At 41.4% G+C, this 13,758-nt stretch overlaps 1 protein-coding gene across 1 annotated transcript in view; it reads right to left on the bottom strand.

Annotated features, from left to right (window-relative positions):
* GPCPD1 (glycerophosphocholine phosphodiesterase 1) overlaps nt 1-12,950 on the bottom strand; it is a 51,537-nt gene extending 38,587 nt beyond the window's left edge. Inside the window, exons 1-4 of the mRNA XM_040637995.1 lie at nt 12,749-12,950; nt 7,805-7,881; nt 4,934-5,030; nt 365-449 (exon numbers count right to left, since the gene is read on the bottom strand). Of these exons, the coding sequence (XP_040493929.1) occupies nt 365-449; nt 4,934-5,030; nt 7,805-7,853 (231 nt within the window). The 5' untranslated portion in view covers nt 7,854-7,881; nt 12,749-12,950. The remainder of the gene's footprint in view (nt 1-364; nt 450-4,933; nt 5,031-7,804; nt 7,882-12,748) is intronic.
* Between the last annotated feature and the right edge of the window lie 808 nt (nt 12,951-13,758).

Here is a 13,758-nt window from a genome sequence, read left to right as displayed (position 1 = left end):
TAAGGATTAAAAAATGAAATAAAAAGAAAACCCTTTTAACTGGTTACTAACAGGTTTACAAAAGTTACAGAAAAAGCACAGCTACTGGGAACACTCATTTATCATTAAAACCAATTTCATGACAAGAATACTGCAGGATATACTTACTATTAGGCTTTTAAAAATTCCACTGCAGACATTGTCTGCCTCTGAAGTGGCTATTTCCTTGCTTTTAAGCACTAAAATATTATTAATCTAGAGTTCTGTTTTCCTGATTTGATCAAAACAAGCTACTATTACTTTTAATGTTTCCAAACTTGAATGAGTTGCTTTTGAAAGAAGTAAGCTTGTTAAAGAAACTGGAAACTAGATAAAGAAAACATACCTTTGGTTCTAAAAAGCAGCCTCTGAAGTAGCGATACTGAACTGACACTCCTCTAGCGAGTACAATGGTCGCTTTCCATAACATGCTGTGAGGAGAAAAGGCAGAAGCATTAATATCCGACTGAAATGCATAAAGACCTCATAATTCATAAAACCCCTCCAGCAAGGTCTGTGACCAACACCACTTATTTATTCCTACAAAATTATACTCCAGGCCCACAGGGCACCAAGCGCTGGGGAACACAGTGAGGACTCAGTCAGAGAGCGCCCTATCTTCCAGCAGATTGCTTTCTTGTGAGGGTAGACAGACAAATAACCAAACATTCAGAGTAAGGGCTATTTGACCTTTCCGACGTGACAGGAAGTTTTGGAGGAGAAGCCTCAATGAGGAAGAACAGTCTGAGAGGAGTCCTACATAACGAGAAGGAACCAGCCATACAAAGACAAGAAGTATTCCAAACAGAAAAAATAGCACAGAGATGGAAGCGAGAGTCAGAATCTTCTCGGACTTCCCACTTAGTTGGAGATGTTACAAGGCTGCTAAGAGGCTCGGGCTGAGGCAGGCGAGCTATCCTCAGGTTCCCAACTGTCCCTTGTCCTGACCGTCCTGTCCAGCCTCTGGCTATTTCCCTAGCCAAGCAATTGGGATTGTATCTTACTTGTTTCAACTCAATGTCTTCCTCTGAACTATGCTATGCTAACACAGTCTACTGCTACTCTAAAGCTTTGACTCAGCAGTCAAAGCAGTCACTACAACTCATGATTATAACTGGTTTTTATTACCTTCCAATCATAGACCAGTGGTATCCCAAGTGTGATCTGAGGATCATCAATATCACCCTGGAGCTTGTCAGAAATCCAAGTTTTCAGGCCACACCTAGACCTACTGAATTAGAAACTCTGGGGGGAGAGTCCAGCAATCTGTAATTTAACAAGCCTCCAGGTGACGCGGATGATGAACACTTAAGTTTGAGAGCCACTGTCATAGACCATTACCCAAACATTAATTTGGCATGAACAGTTTAGTGAATAAACAGCAGCTCCAAATGTTCTTCCATGATACCAGATGGCTAGCACTGCTCCCCACCTGGCTCTGCCCGGGCAGGCTTCAAGGCACTATCCTCACTCGGACTCAATCCTGATTCCTAACAAAATATCCATAACCACCTGTCACCCATGGTCAACAATTTGATAAATCTGGTAGTAATAAAATACATATGCCCTGGCTCCGCCCTGGGAGACTCTGATTTCAGAGGTCTGGGAGGAGCCTGGTCGTGTAGAGTTTGATAAACCTTCACAGGGTCTGTGAATATAGAAGGCTGGTTGAGGGCCACTGCTGTGAAAGCAAGAACAGCAAATGCTGGGCACATGCACCCTGCTACCTGTCCCTGATAAGCCTCCGAGTCCTTTTCAACACAGCATTCCAGCCAGACTCTACCGACTCTGAGGTAAAATTACGTCCCATCTCTGCTACCAAAAAAATGGCAAATTTCTAGTACTATTTCATTCAAAAAATGGTCAGCAAGAGTATGTGAAGCCACCCCAGATGTGTACAGCAGAATTAGTGGGAAGCTCTGAAAACTGTGCTGCCCCCCCCCAATGCACTAGTCCTCATTCCCCAGGGGTAGGATCCAGACTTATTTATTTTTTAAAGCCCTCACAAGTGAGTCTAATGTGCGCCCCTGGTTAAGAAGCACTAAATGAAAAGAGATGGAGAGAGCAAAGCAATGAGTTTTTTTATTCCACTTCCCTAAGTAAATGTTGCAAAGTTAAAAATGAACCAGAACTGTTCGGTGCATCAAAAATAAACATAATCTGATGAAATTCAAGAAAAGTCAAGAAAGAGGGGCAATGAGCCTTAGTGCACCTGCCTGATTTTGAATGCCCTCATATTCTCCCCCAAAATACCATGCAATCTACAAGAAGAGCAAATAAAACCACAAGTGACCCACATTTTCTGCATTATTAGGAAACCATACTACGACTTTCAAATTATCTGTAAGTTGAAAAAAAAATATATCCTAACAGAGCTCTGTCACTACAAGCCTATGGGTCTGGAGAGCCTTAAGAGACTCTGAAAAAGAGCTTTGTACAAAGGGCTTAGATGCACAACACACTGAAATCCAAATAAACACAATGCTAAAACACAAGAATGGTGTCCAAAGCAAATGCCTTTTGTATCCTCTTGTATCATCTACTTCCTTTCTCCATGTGAAACACTGTTTATCTGCCATACATGAATCGATTACAAGTCAGTGTGCGTCAGCAAGGTAAAGTGGCTGGTCCCTTCAAGTTACGTAGGTAAATGTTATCTCATCTGTTCACATAACTTTGACCAGGTTGGCTGAAATGGACTTAAGACAGGTGACAGGGCAGCTCAAGTGTTCAGAGCAAGGTGTGTTTAGGAAAAGTTCAGAAAGACATAAGGTTTTACTTCAGACAGGAGTGGCTGATCTGAAAATGGAGGAAAAAACAGCCACTTGAAGGGAATAAACATTTCGTTCCTCTGCGATCCCAATATTATTTACCAATAAAACTTTACTTATAAAAACAGCTGAGAAGTGGCTGAGAAAATGTGTCACACTAATGACAAATAGGAAAAGGATGTTTTATAGACTTTTTTTTTTTTTAAGATTTTATTTATTTATTTGTGAAAGTGTGAGTGTACAAGCAGGGGGAGCAGCAGGCAGAGGGAGAAGCAGGCTCCCTGATGAGCAAGGAAACCAATGCGGGACTGGATCCCAGGACCGTGGGATAATGACCTGAGCCAAAGGGAGACGCTTAACTGACTGAGCCACCCAGGCGTCCCTGTTTTTCTTTTCCTTAATTTGCATTATGGTACTGTATTGTTATTTTCTTTTGCTTTGCCAGCAGTGGTCCTCAAACTATCTGCTCTGAAGGACCCAGTGTTTGTTTGCTTGTCTGTCCTGTAACCAATACTTCTGATCTATGTATCCAGCACAAAAGAGATGAGTCCACAATGACATGCATCAATGTCCCAGCAATGTCAAAGTGCTATAAACATTTCTAAATGCTTGCTCTTAATTTTTGTATTTTTCATATAATGCACTGATTATTAGAAAAACTGAAGTTTTTTTCTCTAGCACTGGCCCACAGGCCATATTTTCAGTAGTACTGCTCTACATGGAAAACAATTTGCGTTTAATAATCATGTAATCTGGTGTTTCTCCCTAGGGCCACTGCATATATTTGCATACTGTTTAAGATCTCTCTCCTTACCTCCACACATACATCTTTTTTTTTTTTTTTAAGATTTTATTTATTTATTGGACAGAGAGAGACAGCCAGTGAGAGGGGGAACACAAGCAGGGGGAGTGGGAGAGGAAGAAGCAGTCTCCTAGCGGAGGAGCCTGATGTGGGGCTCGATCCCGGAACGACGGGATCACGCCCTGAGCCGAAGGCAGACGCTTAACGACTGCGCCACCCAGGAGCCCCCACACATACATCTTGACAACCAATAACACTTCCAAATATCCCCGAGTGAAGAAGTACCATCTTTGTCAATATTCACTGATTCTGTCCTAACCCCTTTACCATACAGATGAGGTAACGTAGGCCTAGAGAAATTTGATCTGCCCAAGATTGCAGTTAACTGCAGAACTGAAACCAGCAACCAGGACCTTCTTTCCCCAGTACAATGCACCAATACACTTCTGCTAACTTTAGTGCTATATTTAATATCGGTTGCAAACACATTTCAGTACATTAGCAAAAATACCTGTTCCACTCTCTGCTATAGAAAATTATTTTATAGGCTAAAGCAAAAATCAGATCTTTTATCAAGAATATGTACTGAGAGGGGCTCAGGTGGTTAAGCATCTGCTTTTGGCTCAGGTCATGATCCCAGGGTCCTGGGATCGAGCCCCGCATCGGGCTCCCTATTCAGTGGGAGCCTGCTTCTCCCTCTCCCTCTGATTCTCCCTCTGCTCATGTTCCCTCTCTCTTTCTCTCCCTCTCAAATAAATAAAATCTTTAAAAAAAAAAAAAAAAAAGAATACGTACTGAGAGGCACCTGGGTGGCTCAGTCGGTTAAGTGTCTGCCTTCGACTTAGGCCATGATCTCAGGGTCCTGGGACCGAGCACTGTGTCAGGCTAGCAGGGAGTCTGCTCCTCCTTTTCCCTTTGCACCCCCCTCCACCCATGGCTGGTGTGCGCATAGGCCTGCTCTCTCTCTCTCTCTCAAATAAATAAATAAAATCTTAAAAAAAAAAAAAAAAGAATATATACTGAGAGCCAAAAGATAATACCTAAAAAAAGCTTTAAAAAAATAAGAAATAGCAATATAAGCCTGTTATTTAGAAATAGGGTGGTAACTACCAAGAACCAGCCAAAAGCTGAAAATGGCTGAGTTGGGAAATTGAGAAACATAGAACTTTTTTTTTTTTTTAAAACCAACCTTGTACAACTACTTCACTCTATGCACATGCAAGAACTGTCATAAAAATTAAAACTAAGAGAGGAAAACTATATGAAGGTATCTTAGAAACCCCCCCTAAGTTTCTAATCTGGGTGTCACAGCTATTCCATAACCTGATATTTCTCTTCTTACCTTTCACCTGTCTCATTTTCTGGAAGAAGAGCCACGGCATTCTGAGGACTCCAGTTTCCCAAAGCATCACAGCTTCCACATATGGCAAAAACTTCTCCTAAGAAGCAGAACAACCAGTTACAGTGGGCTCAGTAAGAAGGTTCCAAAATTTAGTTTTAGGAAGCAAGGGAAGAGCCGTCAGCTGCACTAGTTCACCTGGATGCAGGGTCACCTTTCGCAGACGTGGAGGAGCCTCACTGGAGACATGCGTCACCAACACCCATGTTCTCACCTTGACCTACGTCTACAGAGCCAAAGGGGGGGTGTATAGGGATGAACTATTCTTCACTTGTTCAGCTACTTAATTGAGCCAATAACAAGCACCAGGAAGACAAAGTAGATCATGCCACAGTTCCTGCCTTCAAGGGAGCATCCAATTTAAGAAGGCACACACTAAATGCATATAAGTATTCTAGAGAAAAGTAACCAATCTTTTCCAGGAACTCAAACAGTGGCTACTAACAAACTAAAGATTAAGAGAATTATCAATGGGACAACAACAACAACAACAAAATCCTCAAAACAAAGACTTACATAGTGAAAAATCTAGTTTTCCTTACTAAAATAATGACTATTGTTTCACCTGAACACTTCTCATCAATAGACAAACCAAAATATAGCTGTCACCTATATGTGCTGAATTGTGTATATTCAGCAAAAGTCTACAACTTCAAGGTGCCTGGCTTGTTTAGTCAGTTGAGCATCTGACTCTTGGTTTCGGCTTAGGTCATGATCTTGGGTTGTGGGATCAAGCCCCACATGGGCTCCACACTGAGCAGGGAGTCTGCTTAAGATTCTCTCTCTCCCTCTCCCTCTGGCAACCCCCCCCCCTTCTGCTTGCACATGCTCTCTCTAAAATGAATAAATCTTAAAAAAAAAAAAAACTTCTTGGACATAAGAATGGAGAAATCTTTTTTTTTAATGTTTTATAATCTTGAATTCTTTTTTTTTTTTAAAGATTTTATTTATTTATTTATTTATTTGACAGAGAGACAGCCAGCGAGAAAGGGAACACAAGCAGGGAGAGTGGGAGAGGAAGAAGCAGGCTCCCAGCAGAGGAGCCTGATGTGGGGCTCGATCCCATAACGCCGGGATCACGCCCTGAGCCGAAGGCAGACGTTTAATGACTGAGCCACCCAGGCGCCCCAAGAATGGAGAAATCTTTAACTTACATAGCAATACATTCTGAATTACTATAATTAAAATTCATAAAGAAAAATATAATGAATGGAGGCCAAGTGAACAAAGTTCAAGACAAACTCCTCCACATTCTGAGTGGCTTTTAGGCACTAATGTAGTAAAGCCAGAATTGTAGTTGGCTTTAACCACCTGTGTGATGAGTATTCTGTAAGCTTGGACTGTCTAAAACTTAACTAAAACTTCGAGCGCGATAATCACTCAGGAGTTTGGGGGGTTCTAAATACATGTCTGTCAAGCATAGAGTGGTGACATATAAAGATTTCATGTCAAAATATTCACTGATCCTTTAGAGTAACCAATTTTGTTATGTAATTAACTTAGGTTATCACCACCTTCTCTGATTAAAAAGAAAGATAAACACAGTTGCTAAATACAAGTATTACTTCCAAAAGTCACACACACGTTGCTGTGCATAGTCCTCTCTGACATTCCCATCTGCTACTATCTTCCCTCTAGTCCTTGAGACTAAGACCCTCGTCAAGCTCACCCTTCTAGGGCGAATTATGTGGCTGGTCCATACGCCTGACATGGCGAGCTCCTTCTCCCTTAAACTACCTGTGTACCGTTCCCTGAAATGGTATGACAGACACAGCTCCACAGTCTTCTCTCCACAGAGAAGGCTACACACTGGACTAGAGGTGAGCTCTTGACCCAAGTGAGCCAACCTATCAGCTGACTAGCAATCTTCTATCTGCAGAATCCTGCCCAGAGATGGGAGCTCTCTACCAGATCATCTTGGCTAAGAATCTGAACTTGGACAAACATACACTGTCAACTGCTCTGATGGCTGCTAGACCAAAGATGCTGGATATACAGAGTGAATCATTTATTTATTCTTTGAACACATATTTACCCCTGCTCCGAGCCAGGCACTGTGTCAGGTGCATGCGCTCAGCATGAAAAGACAAAGTCACAGTTTCACAGAGCTTACAATCTATCCATAAACAAATTTACTCAAATAATCCCATAAAACCTGTAAGGTACTACAAAAAGGCCCGGAACCCTGAATTTCACAGAGATCCTAACCTAGCTAAATGTGGGCTTGGAGTTAAGGAGAGTTAAGGGGGAGAAGGGAGGCCACAGAGCTAGACGGAGGATACAATTTGAGAAAGGCCCCAAAGCGGTAAAGAATGTAACAGATTTGAGGAACTGGCCAGTACAGTGAGTATATTAAATAAGGAGATACATACCCCAGGCGTGATACTATTTTGATATGCTATTTACCCTAAAATTATTTCACACTGCTTTAGCAGACAGCAAAAAATACAAAAAGCCAAAAAATTTACAAATAGGGAACAAAGTTATCTTAGCCAAACATTTCACCAACGTCGTGCACTAGCAAAATTCCTCTCCTCATTTTCAAGTTATTTAAAAATCATAGTCCAACCATCTTCATCCTGTGCAAGATTAAATAAATTCATAGCTTTCTTGGAAAATATGAGATTAAGACGTTTACTATTTTTTTTTCCTAAGTTTACTATACTCCAAGCACATTTCTGAAATCAGGTAAGTCCTAAAGACAGTTTCATCTAAAAATTAGGCCTACTGTAATAACGAACTGCATATTTAAGATAATCAAGATAAGAAAAATATTCATTTAAAATTTTGTTTTAAAGTAAAATTTTACAATACCTGGTAACAGAGTTCCTCTTATTTCAAAGGTAACCTGAGAAGGTGTCATTCTGATGGATTTATTTTACAGTGTTGAGCTAGGAAGAAAAAGAGACAATGTCATTTAAAATCTACAAAAATCTTAGCTCTAGATAGCTACCACCAAGAAACAAATTAAAAAACAAAACAAAACACAAAAATAAATAAACCAAAACTGTGAATAAAAGATTTCAGAAAACTCACATATAAAGGCTGAATTATTTAGGAAGTACCTAGCAATTTTTAAGGCCTAATGTTAAAACCTATTCTGTGTGTAGGGACCAGAAAAACTGCAAAATAAGTGTGTCCAAACATTTTTTTTAAGGATTCAAGATTCTCTTGTTACAAACTTTCTCTTCTGATAAGCAGCTGTTCTGAACTCAACCTATCTTTCCCCACCAGGCTCATGTTATGGAGAAAAAAAAAGCAAAACAAAAACAAAAAACAACTACAGATAGGAAAAAAAACTTGGCTCAAGAGGACTTCTACTTCAATAAGGTTTCAACTTTAATAACAAGGAAACAACTGAAGAACCATTAAGTAACATTCACTGAAACAAACTAGTTATGTTCTGCAACAAGAGGCAGGTTCTGCTTCTAAGTAATGTAACTAATAACTTAAAAAAAAAAACACACATTCCCCCATAAACCACTCTTTTCAGATTTTCTCTGTATTAACCATAGGACTATCATGACTCTAGTTCTGCAGACTCAAATTTAGTGTCTCAACTCTCCCAACTATTACCAAACCCTGTTGATTCTAATTGATCTTACATACATGACTTTCTTTCTCTGGTCTGAACTTCATTCAAAATCCTAAGTACCCTAACCTGTGTTTTGGCTTCTGTCTGACATTTTATGTCAGAATAGTCCTCCTTATGTCCCTGACTTGGAATTACTTCAATTACTTACAGAAATCTAAACCCCTAATCCTTTGATGTCCTATCCACATTTTCTCTCTAGCTGATTTTTCATTTCTTGGTTGTTTTCCCCAACCAAACCAATCTGTTTACCACCCCCTAGTTTAAGTGCCTGAGGGAAGATACAACATTTTTAAAAATATACACATATCAATTCTAAAGGAGGCTATGTAACTTATATATAGAAAGAACACATACTCTACACAAGGACAGAGCATATTCTATATAACTTTTCCAAACCCTCCTCAAAATGCTGTGCCCCAATTCACCAATATCCCTAAAATAATTCCAATGTCTTTACTCTGCATCATTTCATTAATTTACCAACTTCAATGTTATCTGCATTTATAATACATTATTTTAAAAATCAGAGTAATTTTCATAGTTATTCATTCTTTTATTTCTCCTTTGCTCCCTTTCCCTCCCCATGAACGTATACTCAACTCTGCAATAACCATTCAGTGAACACTGCTGCTCAGGTTACTACACTTCCAAGTCAAGGTAGATCTGTAGCAGCAGTTCTCACTGGGGACAATTCTGCCCTCCAAGGGGTATTTGGCAATGTCAGGAGACATTTTTGATCGTCACAACTGGGAGTGATACTGGTGGCATCTAGTGGGTAGAAGCCAGCAGTGTTGTAAACACCATGCGATGCACAGAACAGCTCTCCACAAATCATTGTCCAGCTCCAAATATCAACAGGGCTGAGGCTGAGAAACCTGATCCACAGGGGGCTGCTATGAGCATCAAGAATCCAGACTCAATGTTAGCTACAAACTAGTTATCATCCCACTTACATCAATGATAAAATGTAAATGTTGAATATTCATATTAAGCAAGACCACCAGTCCATGTGGTTTCATATCACCTGAATACAGAATTCCCTACTTGATAACTCTACCATTGCAGTTAGAAAACCCAAGACCGTGCACTAGAGAAAATCGTCCTTGATCAAAATAATTTGTGTCTAAGAATAAACATAATCTATTTAAAGCATATACATCCAGTTCTAGCACTACCAAAGAATGTTCTAAATCTAAAAATAGCTGTAGATTGTTAACCCCCTCATTAAGCAATCATTATCCAAGTATCTTATTAGCTCTCCTTTAACATGACGTCTGATAGGAATCAGAGTACTAACTCTAAGAATAGGAATATTTCCTTTTCTAATAATTAAATAGTTCACTGAAACACCGCACTCTTACATTTATGTCATATAAAGAAACCTCAAGACTAGCAAAATAGCTTGGGTTTTATGTAACTGAATTAATTTTGAGACACAGAAAAAGCCCCATCATCCAGCAAAACTGCTGAATAACCACCTTAATCTCAACCTACAACTTCTACTTTCACCCAGTGTTTACTGTCACAGTTTTCAACAAAGGACTACATAATCTCATCTCCATAATTACATAGCTGCTACTCAACTATTTTCTGATCGATTTTAAATATCTATTTTAGCCAATTTTAGGTAAATCAAATGTAATTATTCGTATGTATTAAAATCAACAACTGGCACAAATTACCTCTGAATTTCTACTGCATTGAATGGGAAACTTACATAAATTCAATTGATTATTAAAATTGACTTTCACTCTTAAGATTGCTGGTAAAAGTGGCTATCGTAACTTGGCTATAAACAGCTACAGTAAACGTACTGTACAAAACTCTACACACAAGCCCCAAAATACCCCCCCAAAAAACCTCCCTGATGTCAACGAAACGTCATTTTCCACTTGGATTGCCAAAAGTCCTATAGCCTGGTTTAATTTCCTCTCCTCCTCCTCCCACAATTTAATACCATACCAAATAAAAGCCTGGGGAGCTGCTCCTACACCAGTTTACTTGATCATGGACAGAGGCCAAAATTCTGGTGCAGGATTGGCGTGCACAATTTGGCACCCAGCTACCACCAAAACAGTAGTGATAAAGTAAAATACTGTCCTGTTGCAGAATGCAAAATTTACACACCCACCAACACTTCCTCTTCTCCCAAACAAGAAAAAAAAAAAAAATCCCAACCTGGACAAGGGAGGACACGAGTAAAATGAAAAATCTAGTCCGTTTTCATGTACATGAGCTGACTGCAATTTAACCAAATCAATTTGTTTTATATGTAACTTCCGTCTTGTGTCTCTTGAAGAGAAATATCAAACAGTATTCTCATCTGAGATTTTGAGCAGCATCTAACTGGATCTTAACACTTTTTTAAAGACTTAAGCCAACTGTAACTTACATTCAAGAAATATTTCAGAGTTTACATTACCTGCCAAAATAAATTCTACTCTATTTTTTTTGGTCAAAGAAACTATTTCAACACATGACCTTACTGGTTTACCAGCTTGAGGAACAAAAGGGATATTTAAGCAAAGCAAGGTACAGGAACATTTAGTTTAGAGCTAAATTGAGATCACAGATATTTTTAGCTAAAATGTGTTTTCCTGGCCAAAAAGAACATGTCTGTCTTCAAGTTTTTTTCAAAGAAAAAAGCCATTTCCAAGTCTTGCTCTTTCCTAGACTCCAGCAGCTTTGGTCCTCATAACTGGCTATAAGGAATATATGAAACTCCTGTTTTCCTGAGTTAATTTCTGTTCATCCTTTTGGAGGATCATTATGACCCCATTATTCTGACCCCAGTATACTTGAGCCAAAATTTTAAACAAATATATGCAGACATGAATGGGTTTTCATAAAGAAAGCATTTCTGGAGATTTCACTAAGCCAGGTTTATTCCTTGTTCAACATTCTAAGCAATGCCGTAAAAGTTTTCCAAATGTTTTCCATTTCACTTTGTCTTGATATTATTTCACGTATAGTTCATGTAGTTTCCTTGGTTAGGTGACATACAAGGATTTGATTCATCAACCTACTTTTTTGTAGGTATCAAATTTTACTCACTCTGCCACTGTCAGATTTCTCTTGTGGTCATTATTTTTCTGTACAGAACTTTCCTAAGTCTTATTTTGTCTAGAATATTGGTTCTCCCTAGTTCTTAAGTCCAGAACGGATAGGTCATGTGCAGTTTTACCTGTTTGCTTTACCCTGAATCATTTGTATTCAGACCATCAGGAGTTGAAAAACGGACTGACAGCCTGTATTTACTTCTCAGCTAAGTCACAATATGAATGGGTAGAAGAGGGCCACAGAAGAGTATGAAGAAAACATCATCAGTTCTAAACATCCTGCTTGGTTCGATCTTTTTCTATGTCGGCACTACATCGGACTCCTACAGCTGCCTCAAAATGAAAGAATTCTCTCCAATTCATGACTGAATTCATGAAGGATTTCCTTTATAACGGGGCAATGGGGTAAGAGGGGGGCTGATGAACTGATCGAGGATTTCCCCCAGAGGTCACCAAGGCAATCTGAAGAGCTTTAGGCCAAGTGCAGTCTTGGAGAGAAGGTGCAGCTGTCCCAAAATTGCATGGAGAGCAAAGATGTCTATTTCTGGGACTCTCCTTAGGATAAAAAGGCACTTCGGTTTTTTTGGAATAACTGAATTATACAAGCATGCCTTCGACTACGTGCTTAGGCAATTTCAGAAAATTAGCAGTTGCCAAAACACTATGAATTACGCATAGACGGATCGAGTGGACGAGGGGCATGCTGCGGGTTAGGGGTGCACAAACGACTTCAGTGGCAATTTTTGTTTCTTCGTTTCTTAAGTTCGTACACTCGTGGTGGTCTTACGCTCTATGCATTCTGGTACAGGGTAAATACTGTACTTACAAATTTTTCAGAGGGGAACTAAGCACCAGGCAACCCGGCGGAATCGTGGCAGCAAACAATGAAAGTCAAAATAGATAAAGGCTGCCCACCGACGAACCGGCGCGAACGTCCAAGCCGCTGTTTCCCCGGAGGGCAGTTCCCGCCGGGGCCGGGGCCCCCTGCTCACCCCTCGCCCCGCCGCGTCCCCGACCGGGCCGCCCTGACAGCTCGGCCGCCACGTGAGCTGCCGCCGCGGCCTCCGCACCAAGCGCCGGGCCAGGCCTGGCGGCCCGCCTCACCTGCCGGGTCCGCCGGTCCGCGCCGTCGTCGCCGCCGCCGCCGCCGCGCTCGAGAGCGAGGGCCGCGAGCCGAGAAGACGGGAGCCCGCCGTCAGCGCCTCTCCAGCGCTCCCCCAGGCAGCCCGCGGCGGCGCCGAGCGGCAGGAAGCGGCTCCGCTCAAACCGGTTTCAGCTGCTCCAGACCAAACCGCCAGGCCACCCCGCGGGGCGGGGCCGGAGGGGCGACGGGGCGGGGCCTGACGTCACGCCGGCGCCGTCCTGGCCAATCGACGACCGCGCGCGGGGGGCGGGCCCGCGCGTTCCTGGAAAGGGCTAGCGTCGGCGACCGGGGGCGGCGGGGCATCCCCGGGGTCTCCCCCGCCCGTGCGTGTTTTCCGCAGACCCGGAGGCCAGCTAGGTGCAGCGCCGGGGCATTCCTTGGTCCTCAAAGCTGCCTTAGGCCGACCAAACGTGGAGGCCGGAACTGCAGTTCTGAACTCCATTTTTTGCCATTCAAAAGTGAGGGAAATTAGCGGGCCTAGTGTTTTCTGGAAACTTACTTTCGTTACAAAACGGCAAGCACATTTGGACCAAATCTTTAAAGCTGAAAACGAGAATTGAGTGACCTAAGATGTTTGAGCGTTCATACGTTTGCAACACAAAGTCTTACAAGGCCAGCAGCATCACCTGGGAGCTGTCAGAATTGCACTCCCAGGACCTTTTCAGTCCTGCCTAATCTAATTTGCATTTAACAAGATCTCCAGGTTATTTGTATGCAAATTAAAGTTTAAAGGGACTTTTCCCAAAGCAAGGCAGACCCTCCCTGCAAATGTACTTTCTCATTTTGTGAAAAAATCAGCCCCACCAAAAAAAAAAGCAGTTTTTTTTGTCTTTTGAAGGTCCCCCCCCAAAATTAATCAGCATTCGCCACTTACCTAACTTAAACTGTTACCTTTCCAGCGTCAAAGATTAACCTTTAATATAAAATTACGTTCTCAATATTGCGTTTAAATCGAGTGAGATACTGAAAA

The sequence above is a fragment of the Ursus maritimus genome, unplaced genomic scaffold (genome assembly GCF_017311325.1).
Source record: "Ursus maritimus isolate PB19 unplaced genomic scaffold, ASM1731132v1 scaffold_22, whole genome shotgun sequence".
In the NCBI taxonomy this organism is placed as follows: Eukaryota; Metazoa; Chordata; class Mammalia; order Carnivora; family Ursidae; genus Ursus; species Ursus maritimus.
This window is presented reverse-complemented; position numbering and strand designations above follow the sequence as displayed.